Raw genomic sequence first — 15,817 nt, 5'->3', positions numbered from 1 at the left:
TTTCCAGACCATAATCACTAACGCTTTCTCGGCTAGAATCATCTCTTTCCCTGAAACTATCACCTCTTCCAGAATTCGAACTAGCATTTGTTTGAACCAAAAGAAGTGAACTAGTTGAACTTAATCTCCTTGCAAATTCCTGAAAAGAAAGTCGTTTTGTAGATGTACTACTCCTTCTCTTATCCTTTTCAGCTTTGCTAGGGGCCAAACCAGAACTTCCACTTCCACTATCATTTGAAGACGGTACGGCGTTTGTAGAAATAGATCTTGATGGTAATGCGAAAGACGACGGTCGGCTATTTTTTCGCATATGTGACGAGGTTGTTCCAGTACGTGGGCGAAGAGAATTTCCAATCGAACAGAAACTTTGGTTGGTTGAACTTGAACCACTATGAAGAGCATTCATAGCATCTCGATTTAGAAAAGGAACTGGTGGACTATGAGGTGACATAGGCCTTGAGCTAGAGCTACTCGCCCTAGGCAAAGGAGTTTGTCGACCAGCTATATAATCCAATGCTCGTTGTGCAGGAGTAGGCATAAGTATATCATGTCTATCCAATTGTTCTAAAACATTACCAGGGTCCTCATTATCAGATTCCTCAGATTCTTCTTCGAGTTCCCAACCAGGTCTATGTCTTTCCATCCCTATCAGTCGCTGATTTTTGTAATAACCTCTCATCTTGTTCTCTCATTAATGCTTCAAATCGAGCAATACTACTAACTTTCTCCTCTTCATCCTTCAATCTTTCACTTCCAGGTATACATCTCATTTGAAATGCTCTATCCAAAATTGTTTCTCTTGGTCCAGGTGATGTTGTGATAGGTGAGGTAATTGGAGGTGCAATAGCGGAAGCAATGCTATTACTTCCTCTAGTGTGATGAGATAATGCCGATGATCTTCCTTGCGCCGTGGTCCATCCTTCGATAAAATTATCATAACCAGAAACAGAAACAGGTGAGGGTAGATCCGTTGGCAAATTTGTATTGATGGGCTGTGGATGAGCTGATGTGAAACCCGTTAATGGATGAGATGAACTTGCTTGAGAAGAAATGTCCGAGCGATGGGAACGAAGACTGGGAGAAGGAGATATTAATGCTGTGGGACGATCTCTTGAGGTTTGAGCGCATGGTCCCGAGGATTGGAAAAGTGGTCGAGCTTGTTGATCTTGTCTACCATTTCGAGATGAAGGTCTTGGATCTCTTGGTGAAAATGGATTGGTGAAAGATGTGAATATTGGACTTAAAGGACTCATTGGACTTTCTTCATTATCATCAATTTGCAATCTTGGTTTGATAGTAATCTGCCAATCGTAAATATTATTGCGATCCTCAGGAACTGATCGAAATAGAAGTGTATCCAGCCATTGTGAATCCTTGTTTGAAGTTAATCCCCCTGTTCGACTTGATCTTCTTTTTCGTTGCTTTTCTGATATCGAATCTGGTTTGAATTCCAACACAAGCGTGGGCAATGGTGTGGCTTGTTTTCGATGTGTTAATGCACGAATTTCGCAGGATTTAAAAGAAGATATTGGGTACTGCGCAATGTATTCCCAGTCGCCCTATTGATAGTCAAGTTAGAACCTTTGTACCCCTCATTTTCTCATTGGTTGTCGCTCTGCTAGCCTTGAGAATCCACTGCCGCGAGGACACATTACAAGAGTGCTTTTGATATCTTCCAAAATTGCGAATGCGGCGAGCTATGAGGGATTGGGAGTTTGCACGTATAGGCAGATGAAAAAGGGAACAAATCTAAAACTATACCTTTGCCTTGTAGATTGAAATGAATAATCCTTCTGATCCCTTTCCCAAATCCACCAAGCTTGGTTTTGTAGATGCAGATTTGATTGTTTTTCCCTTCTTTGAATTTGCTTTTTCGAGGAGTTCGGTTTGTGTTTGTAGATGTGCTCCGGAACCAAGGACAACATATCGAGGCTATTGGAATGAAGAAAATTTTGTCAGACAAACAATCGGAATAAAATGGCAGATGAATGCTTTAGAAAATATGTTTACCTTCCATACTGCTCTTCCAATAATTGTACCCCTTTCGGGTGGTACCAACATTAATCCTTCCATCAAGGTCATATTTGGATGAGATAGGTAGTTTCGAAGAGTTCAATGTAACTAGGAGTAGAATCTAGGAGGAATGGCCGAATGCGACAAAAGTCAAGGCAAAATCTGAGGAATTATTATTAAAGTCGTATTAAAACATGTTATTGTAGAAGATCTTTGAAGAATTATCGAAATTGAGGTTGTATTATTCCTCGTGGTAGAGAAGGATTAGAAATTCGAAATCAAGTCGAAGGTTGTGGTTCTGTAGTACCCGTCTCTGATTATGTTGGGTTTCGTAGTATTGATTCGCATAAAGTTTTAGGATCTCTTATCGAAAAGTCCCGGTGTTGTGTCGTACTGAGAAGGAAGAATGAAAATTTGAATTCGAACTGGAATTGGAATTGGAATGGAGAATATTGAAAGTGTCCCGGGTAGATGTGTCGAGTGAATCCTTGAAAACGTAGGTAGGTAAATGATAAATTATGATTGTATTGATTTCTTCTCTCTATCCTTCCCTCTCTTTCTTTTTCTTTTGGTTCTAATAAATCCCTTCTTTTGGTTTGAAAGATCGAATCGTTCACATATAATCTAGTCGAAAAGAAGTGTACGGAGGTAGACCGATTGACAGGTAGATAGACAGGCTAGAATGACGGAATTGAAATCCAGAACGAAGTGGATCGTGAGATGAATTTCTAGTTGCAGTCGTGCATGAATTATGAGAGAGGGTGTGATGTGAAGTGTGATGTGAGATGTGCGACGTGCGATGCGCGATAAGCCTTCTTCGTTTCCCTTTCAAAAGAGATTTATGAATAGATTCTTTTTCCTTTGAATGGTGGGTGCAATTGATGACATATATCTAGAAGAAGAAAAGGCAGCCTTTCGATGAGCGAGCGCTGTTCCTCGTGTAGCCTTGGTTGATTGTGAGTTCGTCTTGGTATCTGTCTGTACCAGAGTTTAGAGACTTCATGCACTCAAAATCCAACTCAATTCGCTGCCAAGGGAACTCGAAGCCTCTTAATCTTCTCCACTTTGTGTATCCACCCACTCATGCCAATTTACTCCACTCCAAATCCAAAAATCCAAAATGTTCCTGGGACAAGGGGAGAAGGAAACCTTCCTAATCCAATCTCATTTTAGTTTTTGCGGGTAAAATATGTCAGGCCAAATTAAGTTAAAATTTGATCGATTCTCTCGCTGTTATTTTATATACAAGACGACTACTCCTTATAAAGTATTTCGTCTCCGCAATAGATAACCCAATTAGTCGTGATTAAAAAAAAGGAGAATTTAGGAAATTTAACAGGGGATGAGAAATTACATGTGAACACTGAGTTGGAAGCTACCTAGGAGACATTCTAGGATTATTCTACTGTACGGAGTAGATATATAGGTACTAGATACTAGACGAGGCGTTATATCGATGGGAGGACTAGGGGTAGGCACAGGTACGAGCAATAACATGGTCAACGAACGGTATTAATGACTACTGATATAATGACTATGATGCTAAAATATTGAAGAATATCAAATTTATATTTACTTTATTGTTCTATCAATTTTATAGAATATCTTCAACTCAGATGTTTCTTCTTCATCATTTTCGTTAACAATCTCTATAAGACAGCAATCCCACATCTTATTTTATCTGTTTGCTTTTAGCCATTGCAGATTCTCCTTATTGGATCTTTCATCAAGCCCTTTCTTTCCCAGGGAGCGACTCAACCACCTCATAGATTCCGTTTGTTTAATCCATATCGTATGCTAAGGATATGATCCACATCCCGTCCCGCATATTAACCCTGCTATCAATGCTTTTGATATGTTGTATAACTTCATTACCTTTTGATCATATTTTACAAAAGCCTGATGCTTGAAATTGCAGAAGATGAAGATTCTGGATTGGAATATGATATCAAGCTATGTTTTGTGAATTGCCAACAACACTCGTTACACAATCTCAGATGTATAAAACAAATATGTACAAATATATTCCACGATGTGTACAAAAGAATAGTAAATTCATTACGAAACTAAAAATGCAGTTCCCATTGCATATTTGTGTAACTTTGGTGTCAACTCAAACCCAAACCCATCAGATTATCACGGCCTCAAGATGAAGGAGCCGACCAACCAACCAACTATAAGGTATTTGCCTCTCAAATCATCTGATTCAAAGTTATCAAAGCAATCAAAACTTCTTCCAAATCTTCCACCGCCAGTTCAATGCGGTACGACCCTTTACAAGAAAGACCCTTTGATCCGAATTCTTCTCACAACGAGGAGAAGGAGAGACTATATTGACCGTTCACCGGTTCCCATCAACATATCGTATCATAACGATTCATTCTAGTAAAAACCCGATACCACGGACCAAATACCGGTTTCTTTCTCCACTAATAAATGTGATACATAACCATTCAAATATGTTTTTGATTTTCCTTTCGCAATTCCCTCCCAACCTCATCACGAAAGAGAAATCTGTGAAAGGAATCCAGAAATTTTCAATCTTTGGTTCGGCTTTGTGAGAGAAAGTCTCATCTTTGCATTTCTCTGAATGAGGCCGGGTACGATGAGATCTAAGATCTTACTATCTATCTTATATTGCGTACCAAAACAATTCCTAATTTCATCATGATCATTGCATCTCCCTCCCCCTCTTCATTTATATCAATATCAATAATACGGAGTAATCTAGCAAAACTTAACATCTGCCCTATTCAACTCCCTATTTCCTAATTAATCAGTGTATTAACATATTAAGCCAAAGCAGACAATCATCATAAGAGTAACCTAACAACAAACTCCATACATACCTACCTGCATAAGCGCATTTTCAGGGTCTCCGATCACCGGATCCTTAGCGTTCCTTTCAGGGGTATTCTTCATCAACTACGGAGGTTAGTCATCAATTGCACTTGTTCATCACCAACATTTATGGATCCATTATTTATTGACGCGCGCACTAAAATCTAAAGGTCTCCATAGGTTATATTAATTGTTTATCCACATACTATGCATGTTGGCCCTGACTAGAATATTCGTTTGCGAGAGGGGTACATGAAATACGAATTTTGGAGGATCTCCGTCTCTTATGTGAAATATGAAAATTTCGATGAATTCGTGAAGGGGATTTGTTCACCGCTACATTCGAGGAATGTACGGAGTAGTAAAAAATGTTACAGTTCACTACAGCAGTACCTAGGTATTCATACCAAAGGCCGTACTCTTCATTTAGGTCTGTCGTCCTCCTTCATCGACTAGATTCTCAAATCGAGACCACAACCCTCAAGCCGCGAGCTTACGCGCGCATATCAAAACGATGTCCTTGTTCCCCCCACATTTTTCCGTCTTCCTCTTCCTCTGGAATCCTGGAATTCCGCCTTAAAAACCAGGACCTTTGAGTCCAACCCCTTCCTCTGAAGCTTTCATCCGGCTACTAGCTTGAAATTCGTATACTTCAAAATCCTTTCCCTTGTAAAAATTTTGATAAATTCTTTCGTCTCTTACTTCAACCAGCACTTCGATTTTCCCCTCGAAATCTCCTCCCTAGAACATTCAGCCGAAACGTACGAACACTAGACCTACAAAAACTTCCTCCAGGTACCAGACTTCCACCAAACTCCCACTCCACTGACTACTGAAGGTTTCTTGAATCTTGCTGAGCTTACTTACCCCAAAAGACCTTGCATTGCGAATATTCAAGGGATCATGCTTGCTCCTCGAATTCTCTATCCGCGAGACTCTCAAGAGTCAAAACCTCATTCTCACGCGTGCACCGCGTATACGTAGCCCATGATCTTCCTAGATCTCCACATGTCCACCTGTCAACCCACCAAGAGCCTACTATCAAATCTCCTCGCTCGCATATCCTAGCAATAACCTCATTTGACGAATATTCGATGGTTAATGCTTGTTTGATTGTCCGTTTGTCTCCCCTCCATGCTCCACAGAATCTCCAAACGAGCAGATCACGACTTCACCTCCCGCTTCACGCGGGCCCTAAATATTTCACCGAAGGTGGCGCATTATTGTACCAACGCAAGGTGAAAATTCATCGGCCAAGGGTTCTTGATGTCTTGTGGCGTGTAGTCGAAAATGTCGATCTTGACATTGTTCATTTAAGCCTTGATCTTCAAAATACCCTGCGGCTACGTATATTCATATATGACAGTTTTTTGGAGCCGTGGAGAAAGAGTCTAGATTAGGTTACTTGCTTGGTAAGAGCTTGCTAAACTTGTAATGAGGACTCGGATGAGGAAGTAACAAGCGAATGCGGATGGGAATGTTTGTGAGCACCGAATGCCGAATGAGGTGATGAGACATCCACGCTTGATTGAACGATTTTTGGGGGTGAAATTCGGGAATTAAATGTTGATAGATGAGAGCGATGGGTGTCGATGTTGATATGGAGATTTTGATGTCTAACAGTTCTTGATAATCAACTGGGAATTGGCGAATGGAGTTGGATGTAGTTGAATGGTGTAAATCCCTTCATTTGTATTTCTATTCTCGAGGTATCAGATATCGTTAACTCTAACTTAGTCGTCGTATAATTCACTACTTTCGCATTGTAATTATAAATATTTCAAAAATCTCCATGAATCTCCATCAAACCATAAATAAATAACTTAAATCCTGTGTAACCATGTTCTCCATCCCACATCCCACCCGTTCGTTCAATTCTCCATTTTGCCGCCAAATATCAAATATTCCATCCACTCCACTCCAAACCTCCAACTTCCTCCCTGCACAGTGCACACACATACAAACATACACACATACCATCCGGAATATACATCAAAAGTCCAAAAGTCCACCCATAATCGCAGCCATACTCTGACTTTAATCACTCCTTCGCCCCTCTTTCACCCTTCCCCCCTTATCCTTACAACATACTCGCATAACGTTAAACTTAACGATTACTTAATTTAGGTACTGGTGATACCCACATCTAGAGTATTTGTTATATGTAACCTTATTCGATAACGAAATGCGGAAGATTCTTTAAAATATTAAGGTTAATTATAATGAATGAATGAATAAATAAATAAAAGTCAAATATTTGAACTACGGAGATTCGAGCTATTCGAGGGAATTCGTTCGTAGAAATCTCAAATCAAAACCATCATTAATGATTCTTTTGAAATAGAAAATAAAGAATCAGCTGATTTTCTAAACGAGAGCGCTTTAAAGTTCTTGGATAGAATAATAGATATTTTTAATGGATTAATAATAAAGCTTGCTATGTATATACTAGGTAGGTATTTAAATATCAGTCAGATAGATATTAGACTGACTGCCACGTTTTGAATCAATCGTTGCAGCCGCTAGCTAGTTGGCTACTGCGCGTATAGGTATGTATATATGTAGATAGGTAAAGTATAAAGATGGGATGTGATGTTGTGTATGTGATGTGCATATATGTATGTATACCTAGAAAATAAGTTATAATAGGTACTGAAAGATAAGGTTACCTAGGTAGGTAGGTAGGTAGGTAGGTAGGTAGATATTTTATACTTTTTCACATGCATGCCATGCACCAATGACATCTATCTAGGTATCAAATGTTACACACATCTATCTATCTATCTCTAGGTATCTAGACTCTAGACTCCAGAGAGAAAATGCTTCGGTTCGCTTAGGTTACACGCATAGAATTGGGCTACGTAGGCTAGGAGGTTACACAAGCCCGAAAGCCGTGCCAAGACTCGTACAAGTCCGTAATCATTTCATGGGGATCTTGCTATTATTGTCACATACCTAGTAAGTATATATCTGTTACATGAAATTACATGAATTACATGAATTACATGAGTCCCAGCAAGATATATAAATTCTGGGGTGCCAAGAAGTCGCGCAGTACAGCACCAAATGCATGCTCTGTACATAGACTAGTTAGTTTCAGCTCCGATTTCCGATTCCGATTTTACGGGTGAAATGAAAGGAAATGTCTTGGTTTTCTGCATGAGTGTTTGATCAGGTGATTGGTTGGGCGTTGGGTGGTTGTGTTGTGTTGTGTTGTACGGATATACGATATGGTAATTATTATGTTGTGAGATTGTTTTAATTATATAGGTAGGTAGGTCGGGAGAAGAGGAAATACTAAGGTAAGTAAGTGTTCGAGATTAGGGTTTAAATGTCGAAAACCTGGGGAATGAATATGGGGACGGGAATTTGCGGAGTCAAACAAGTCGAACAAGTGGGATGATTCTAGCTGACTAATATATTTCACATTCACCATGTACACGTATACTCGTAGCACATAATCGGTAGGAAATTACTTCTAGATTCGAAATCCCACATCACCAAACCCAAACCAATAAAAACCTCTACAGAGTAAAACAAAACCAATTTTTCAGCTAGCTTAGGTACATACCTAGGAAAACTTCCTTTATTAATTCTACAAACAGAACAGACAGAAGCGAAACAAGCAAGCAAGCGAACCAGCCAGTCGGTAACCTCTCACGCGTCTTCTCCTTCCTTCCTTCAATCACGCATGCATCGAGCTAGTGAAACACTATACCATACTCCGCAGGTACCATACCATGTCCACCACGCTATCATCCATTCATCACCTTACCTTACCTTCCTTACCTTAAGCTTACCTACCTACTGTGCCGCACCCGGCCCACGCATCCATCGCATATTTCACGTAATGATTCACACTAGGAAGGGGCAAGGGGATGAAATTCGAAATTCGAAGTTAGTTTGCATTAAGCTTACGCGATATGCCATTTTGCAGCTTCTCCTCGCACAAAGCAAGTCAATCAGTCAGTGTTATTATGTCTGTTGATTTGTTGAATTCGTTTGGTTCGTTTTCTATATACGATATATTTGTAATTCCATGTGTATTTCCATGTGCATGCGCTTGGTTGGTTCATTTCATATCTTTCTTTGGTTTGGTTCACGTGTTGGTATGTATGCTTGTTTATACTTATGCTTGTTTATGCTTATTTCTGCACTGTACATGTTTCATTTAACCTTACCAGAAGTTTGGGATTTAATATTATTGACGCGTTCGGATTTGTGCGTGGTGGTTTTCAATTTATGCGGGGTCCCGATGCCCGTTTGTCAGGGGTTTTTCATTCATTCAATAGATAGATAGAGATAGAGATATGCTTTACACTCTATTTCATTTATTATGATATATTACTTTGAAACGTTGAAGATAGAAAAGGGAAAGAATGAATAGCTGGCGCGTGCGTATATCAGCTGCTGTCTATTAACGGTGCTGAATAATTCTCAACGTCGTATTCAGACTAGTGTTATCTATCTATTCTTTTGATTGATTGTCCCGTTTCATTCCAAAGAAGATCTTTACTGAAGGCGCTTTTGGTTGTAGCGTGGTGTTCTAATGCGGAGGTTAGTGGCTGCTTACATATTTTTTATGCACATGAGTCATGATGAGCTGATTGATGGCTGAGATTGGGATGGGAAGATTAGCTAGTTACTTGTTGATCGGATGATAGGTCATTTGGCTATCTTTGATTATTTGGGGGAAGGTATGAACAGGATGTGAAATTAGGAAGTGCATTGGTGAAAGATGGAGTATGGGGTGGGTTGTGTTATCTCGTAATATAACACCTAGTTTATAGACCTCGAAAAGTATAAGCCGATGCCAGGTTTGTATACCTACCTAGGTAGTTGAGAATTACTTATAAGACGGAGCTTTTTGAGAAACTGTGGAGAGCGGAGAGCGCGGGGTTAGCAATGTTTTTTGCTTCCTATGGAGTACTTTCACTCGTTTAGTATCAGCTCAGCATATTATATATGCACGCTAGTGAATAAGCTGACCAGGGAGGAGGCAAAAAAATGTCAGTGGAATGAAAAGTGAATCTTTCACTTGCTCGACAGTTAAGTGACAGTCTGTAGAGATGAAAGTGAAGGGGACTCTCCAGATCTTTTGAGAGCTCAAAGTCATCTCGAAAGCGAAATTATGAAACCAAGGGTCTGTCTCTTATAATCATGCGACCGCACGAACGCTACCGGTGGGTTTTGTAGTCGATTCCTCGGACTTCTTATGTGGGAAGGTCGAATAGCTTTTGTTCGGGTTTTCTTGTTCATTTTCGAGTTCTCTGCATGTCAATATTGTTTACTATTGCTGTTATTGTTCTTCTTCACTATTTTGCATTCCGCGAAAATAATTTCCCTAATAGTTCGGGGACAGAATAGTTCACGAGTGTGAGACTTAGAGTGTCAGTATAATGAGGTGCGAATATTCGTAGTCTGTGGTGGATAATAGATAGTTCCTATTAGCCAAATGGTGTGAATACTTCGTCACTTGTTCATCGCAGGACATACAGTAGAAGTATTTTCTCCAAGACAAGAATTTTAGGACCTTGTTGGAAGTATGGAGGAAGGTTGAGCAGAAAAGATATGTGAAGATATTGTTTCCCTCCTTTCCTTCTTATACCTCAACTATAACTACCTCCAATAAACTTCCCCTCAACATCAGCGGAAATCTTATACACTCTCTTTAATACTCATACATAACCACACAGAGACAAAGTTATAATTTATTTCGTTTTTATCCACTAGGGTACTTATTTTTAGACCAGGCTAGGTGAAAAAGCAACCGCCCCATATCTTCAACTTTTGATACAGTGTTTAGACACGGGCAAGAAGATGGTGAAGTAAGGTGGATATTAATGATTGGAGCCGGAGAAAACACAGCAAATATGACTTCAGCTCGAAAGTACTTCCCGTTGGTTGGTTGCGGGGGGCAAGTTTTGGTTTTATTTCCCGTTTCTTTTATCTCACCCCTCGCTGTATAAAAAAACATTTTGGATTTTTTGGGGGGGGGGGGGGGGGGGGGGGGGCTGGGGTGGAGAGGGATGAAGGAGATCTGTTGCCGTAGAAGCATTATATCTGCCATTCTTGTAGTCTATGGTATGCGTTTGTTTTGGGTATTTTTGATTCATATCTGATGTTATTGTTTTTTGCGTTGTTGTAACAACCAACTTACTAGTCATTGGTTGTTTAAATTAGATATAATTGGAAGATATAGCTTTCATAAAATGTTCATTAGCTATAGCTATAGCTATAGCTTCGGCTGCCCTAAAATTACAGATCCCGTTTCTGCGTGCGGAATAGCAGATCATCGAGCAGTATGTGGAACTCATTGATCTATGGTATGATTGTATGAATTAGATGCTGTAGAGCACTGCAGGGTAGTAGATGATGGATAAGTCGAGCGGAAGATGTGGAAGATGATCGTCTCCTCGGTGAGTTGCCTAGAATAGATGGGTTGGATTAAGAAGGGTTCTGAGAAAGAATGGAGTGTTATGAGAAACCAAAACGTTTCAAAGTAAAAGAGACCAACTTATAAAATTTAACATTATATCATAAGAAACAAGTAGAAACTTCTCGAAGCAATTTTATGAGACTAGTTAATTTTGGTATATTTCCATCCTTGGATTACGGTTCAGTGTCATGAAATCTTCCCGCTTTTCACAATGAGGCTATACCCCCTCATCCAGACTCCAATTAGTCTAACTGATATTTGAACAATTTCCCAATGATACCAAGCTCTTGCTACAAGACTTCTGGAATTGCAGCGAAATCTTCGCTACAAGCTCCACTCGGACAATGATGTGAAGAAAGATACAGTACATAAGCCTTCAGTTTAAAAATTAATCTTAGATACAGCAAAGAACACATCTAAGCCCCGTACTTTACTTGTATTTAAGGAGCTTTAAATCAATAATTAACTTGGAGATCAAAAAAGTTTGATCTTTGGGGAAAGCACAACTATAAGGGTGGTAGGTACAATGGTGGTGAATGCATGATGATTAAGGAGCAACTCGTGAATCTGAATAAAAGTGAGATTGAGAGGTGCTTCAATCCCTCTCCCCTCCCCTCTTAAGCTTTTAGTAGGTATGCATTAAAGCTTTGTGATTCATTAACTTTTGGATTTCTCAGTGCTGGTGTCAATAATCATTTGATGGTTTTCTTTTGCTCCCACAAAGCAAAAGATATCTATATTGCCATTGATCAGTATAGATGTACTTTTCCATTTTATGTTACCATAGTACATTGGTATGGAATCATAAAGAGTTACGGGAGACAACCGAGGAATGCCCTTGACATCAAGTCAAAATTAAAAGGTAAGTTCAACAAATCCCAATGTCAAAAATTGTTCTTGGACAGTTTCTATAAAAGGTGGTACTTTTGAGATTATGAGGAGAGCGGTTTACCATTGTGCATTACCTACTCAGATAATTATTCAGATCAATAGACTAATTCACTTTCTCACTATTAGTTCATAATACAAAAAGAGGCTTCACCATTTATAACGACTTCATACGACATTACTTACCCCTCAAGGATTATCACTACCTCAAATCATCAGCAGTACATCGATTACTCACACAAATGGAATCACAAAACAAAATCACAATAAAGTATGTAAAATGGTTTTAATATTTATTCATTGTTATCTATTGCTACAAGCTAGAAATTTCCCATCTACTTGGTATCCATTCCCTGACAAAAGAAATCCTTCTGATCCGACACCCAAACACCAATGCAGTCCGGGGTATACCTGCCAACAAAATCCTAAACCCAATAAACACCCTAGGGTATCATTCACCCGACCAACTAAGCACCAAAGAAATATTGATAAGACCTGAAATTATGAAGCTTATTCCCCATCGAGCTCAAACTCATCATCCATCACCCTTCATATCAAAAATCAATCCCAATCGAATAACATCTAAGAACATTTTTGTGCGAACCCCTTCTATCCAGGTTTGAGTGAATAGCAAATCATGCAGCTATTCTACTATCCCCCAACAACTCCATCCTAGCTTGATGATTGAGGGCCACTATGAGAAGGTCTTTGCTAGAACGGTTGAGTGCTGTCATTCCAGTTCATATCACCTAGATCTATTTGCATATCAGCTTGCCAGTTCATGGCATCAGAATCCAACCAGTTTGATATCGTTTGATTGATGTTGTTTTGATTGGAGTTCATACGGGACATGTGGTTGGAGGTCATACCCATAGCCCTATTAACATGTCCATTGCCATTGTCACTTGGTCGTTGTCGCATGCTAGTGCCGTATATTCCTTGAGGCGGGTTATGCATTGATCCTTCAGGAAGACTAGGCATATATCCACCAGCAAAGCGTTGCGCTGAATATTGAGGACGAACACGAGTGTTTCCTTGATAGCCTGCGGAATAAGGTTGTTGCAAACTTCCATGAGGGGTATCTGTTGCTACCACCATTCATTGGCTGCTGGGAAGTACCATATCCACCGAAGACAGCATTCATGATGCTGTCTAGCGCTAGTACCATGGGCTGGAGGTGTATAATGATTATTCGAAGATCCAAAATGACCACCGTTCCAAGGTTGCTGATTTCCATTTCCATAAATAATCGGCCCAGTGTCAGGTTCTCGATGTTCTGTTGGTAAAGCGGATAGCATGGTTGATGGATTTTGGCGGTAGTTAGTTGATGGTCGCATTCCATGCCCTGGATTAGCATAATGCGATGGCTGATCCTGACGAACTACCCGTCCAACCTGACCTTGATGCTGTTGTTGACCATAATTCATACCAACGGGACGGGCATGCATTCCATTTATGGGACCGACATCAGGCATTGGCTGATCATGGCGAACTACCCAACCACTTTGACCCCGATTGCTTTGCTGAATATTGTTTGTAACAGCAGGACGGCTATTGGCCTCATGGTCCACCAAACGTTGTATCAAAACTCCTTTCAGCCCTAGGGTGCTAAGTTTCAAAGCTTTGCATTTTTCCCTCAGCTTTGGTACTCGGTATGCCAAATAGTGACGTTGGCGCTTCTCCATCGCATAAGGATCTTGCTGTACCATCATCGGATTGCCATTCATAGGTGCGGCAGTTTGGATTGGCGCTGGGGCGAGTCTCGGGCGCTTTGCATTTGGTCTCATTTCTTGATTCTCGTGGCCAGGCAAGCCTTCCTGCTCTTCCTCAATCCGTCTTCTTTTTGCATCGAGGAAAGCGAATGGATCTTTCACGCCTGAAAGCTTCGGCTTGAATGGCTCATCACCTTTTGAAAGACGTAGTCTAGACAGTATCAGTCAGCAAAATATTCGGAAAAGTGAGCAGCAGTTCTACTTACTGGTTAAGTGCATCGAGCCTCTCGTGAGAAATCTTGATGTGTCTTGTGATGGGAATTCTTGGAGGGATTGCCTCTCCTTTGGCTATCAATGCCTTGTCTTCCTCCATTTGCTGTGCAATAGCATTTTCAAAGCACAAACGTGGCTCAGCCAAAGGGAAGAGATACTTGTATTCTTCGTAACTCATCCATGGTCTATGGTAGCCATACTCAGCACGAGTCTCGCGTGGTCGTGGTTTATATTTCCGGGGACTCGTTTTTGCATTGCGTCCGTTTTTCTGAATATTTCCTGTTCTACCAGCCGAGCTTCCCTCCTCGCTATCACTTTCTCCATCACTAAAGCCGTCGTCATGTTTTTCATTAGTTTGGTTCAAGTGACCATGATGTGGGAACGATGCTGCTTGATCATGGTGAGGGAGTGAAGCTGCTTGATCCATTGGAAGGTGTTGCAATCCATAATCTTCCTCAAATGCAAGAAACTGAAGAAACTCATCATTAGGATTGAAGAAGGGTAGATTGTTTTTAAGTTCAGGGTAGGATGATTGAAAAGGTTCTACTTCCGGAGTCTGTTGGATGTCCTGCCCATATGGTGACGAATAATTCGAAGGAGAGCTCGAAAAATTGCCGTTAATGTGAGAAAATTGTCGTCCAGAATTCGGATGGTTGGTATTAGGGGGGTAAGTGTGACCACTTGGCGCATCAACCACTGAACCTTCCTGAAGTTGGGATTGATGCGGAATTCCATTTTGAGGAGCCAAACTTTGTGCGTTGACTGGAATTTGTGGATGGTATTGTGAAACAGGCTGTACCGGCGGAATCTGTTGAATGGGGTTATTCGTGGGCGCCAATTTATTTTGCCTAGGAGTAAGAAAGCTCTGGTAGTCTTGAGCAAGACGCTGGCCGTCCCCCAAGTCTTCAGAATGATTTTGTCCATCAATCTCATCAATCCAATTGTCTTTCTCATTCTCCGCTGGTAATTCATCCTCATCCCCATTTGTGAGGTCAATGACACATGGAACTTCTGTTACTGGGCGGTCAACATCCTGTGATTGACTATTGACTTCCTCATTCGTCTTCTCAACCGTCAAATCGTCCCCCACTAGTACTGGGTCCTGCGCTGAATTGGGTTTTTGGTACTTATTGCCAGGACCAGGTTTACCAAAATCAACGTGGTCTGCGAACGCCCATGTGAAATGCGAAGTCTTCCGACGCTGCGACGATTTGCCCTCCTCAGGTGACGAGTCAGAGTCAAGAGGTTGGAATAAAGACGGTGGCGGTCCAGAGAGTTTTGTGATTGGTTCACCTGCACGAGCACAAGCACGAGTCTGAGAACGGCTCATTTTTGCAGATGCATCAGTACCTCCTTGTCTCCGATCACTCTCGGCGTTAGGAAATTTTGATGGAGCATTTGATTCTTCTTGGCCAAGATTGTTTTGTTGTTGGACACAGGCATTGACTGCAGCTTGTTGAATGGCCGCACTCGGGATGCTGGGAAGATGGAGCCTGGGTCCGTTGCTATCTTTTCTCATCTCTCGTGCCGAATCTGCTTCAAAGTCCTTATTTGTAGCCTCCTTCGTTACGCTAGCACTTGGATGATCAGGTAAGTGAAGCCACTGCGTTGAAGAACTGTTGTATCAGGGCGATCTGGTAAGTGAAGCCCC

The 15,817-nt window shown here is 40.8% G+C and overlaps 5 protein-coding genes across 5 annotated transcripts; 1 reads left to right on the top strand and 4 right to left on the bottom strand.

Annotated features, from left to right (window-relative positions):
• Positions 1 to 629: 629 nt before the first annotated feature.
• Positions 630 to 2,082, bottom strand: SS1G_08996 (hypothetical protein; the record flags this gene model as incomplete). Its single annotated transcript, XM_001590182.1, has 3 exons — positions 630 to 1,559; positions 1,762 to 1,932; positions 2,011 to 2,082. The coding sequence occupies 3 exons, from the start codon at positions 2,080 to 2,082 to the stop codon at positions 630 to 632; spliced, it is 1,173 nt and encodes a 390-aa protein (XP_001590232.1).
• A 2,205-nt stretch (positions 2,083 to 4,287) lies between these two features.
• Positions 4,288 to 6,167, bottom strand: SS1G_08995 (predicted protein; the record flags this gene model as incomplete). Its single annotated transcript, XM_001590181.1, has 5 exons — positions 4,288 to 4,341; positions 4,659 to 4,762; positions 4,863 to 4,938; positions 5,506 to 5,595; positions 6,084 to 6,167. 5 exons carry the CDS (start codon positions 6,165 to 6,167, stop codon positions 4,288 to 4,290), a joined length of 408 nt encoding a protein of 135 aa, XP_001590231.1.
• An 88-nt stretch (positions 6,168 to 6,255) lies between these two features.
• Positions 6,256 to 6,372, bottom strand: SS1G_08994 (hypothetical protein; the record flags this gene model as incomplete). The annotated part of the gene is made up of 1 exon (XM_001590180.1): positions 6,256 to 6,372. One exon carries the CDS (start codon positions 6,370 to 6,372, stop codon positions 6,256 to 6,258), a length of 117 nt encoding a protein of 38 aa, XP_001590230.1.
• Positions 6,373 to 7,436: 1,064 nt separating this feature from the next.
• On the top strand, positions 7,437 to 8,155 carry SS1G_08993 (predicted protein; the record flags this gene model as incomplete). The annotated part of the gene is made up of 4 exons (XM_001590179.1): positions 7,437 to 7,453; positions 7,645 to 7,812; positions 7,865 to 7,943; positions 8,129 to 8,155. The coding sequence occupies 4 exons, from the start codon at positions 7,437 to 7,439 to the stop codon at positions 8,153 to 8,155; spliced, it is 291 nt and encodes a 96-aa protein (XP_001590229.1).
• A 4,737-nt stretch (positions 8,156 to 12,892) lies between these two features.
• Positions 12,893 to 15,685, bottom strand: SS1G_08992 (predicted protein; the record flags this gene model as incomplete). Its single annotated transcript, XM_001590178.1, has 4 exons — positions 12,893 to 12,930; positions 13,027 to 13,224; positions 13,611 to 14,104; positions 14,160 to 15,685. 4 exons carry the CDS (start codon positions 15,683 to 15,685, stop codon positions 12,893 to 12,895), a joined length of 2,256 nt encoding a protein of 751 aa, XP_001590228.1.
• Between the last annotated feature and the right edge of the window lie 132 nt (positions 15,686 to 15,817).

This window comes from Sclerotinia sclerotiorum, genomic scaffold (genome assembly GCF_000146945.2).
Source record: "Sclerotinia sclerotiorum 1980 UF-70 scaffold_12 genomic scaffold, whole genome shotgun sequence".
Lineage (NCBI taxonomy): Eukaryota > Fungi > Ascomycota > Leotiomycetes > Helotiales > Sclerotiniaceae > Sclerotinia > Sclerotinia sclerotiorum.
This window is presented reverse-complemented; position numbering and strand designations above follow the sequence as displayed.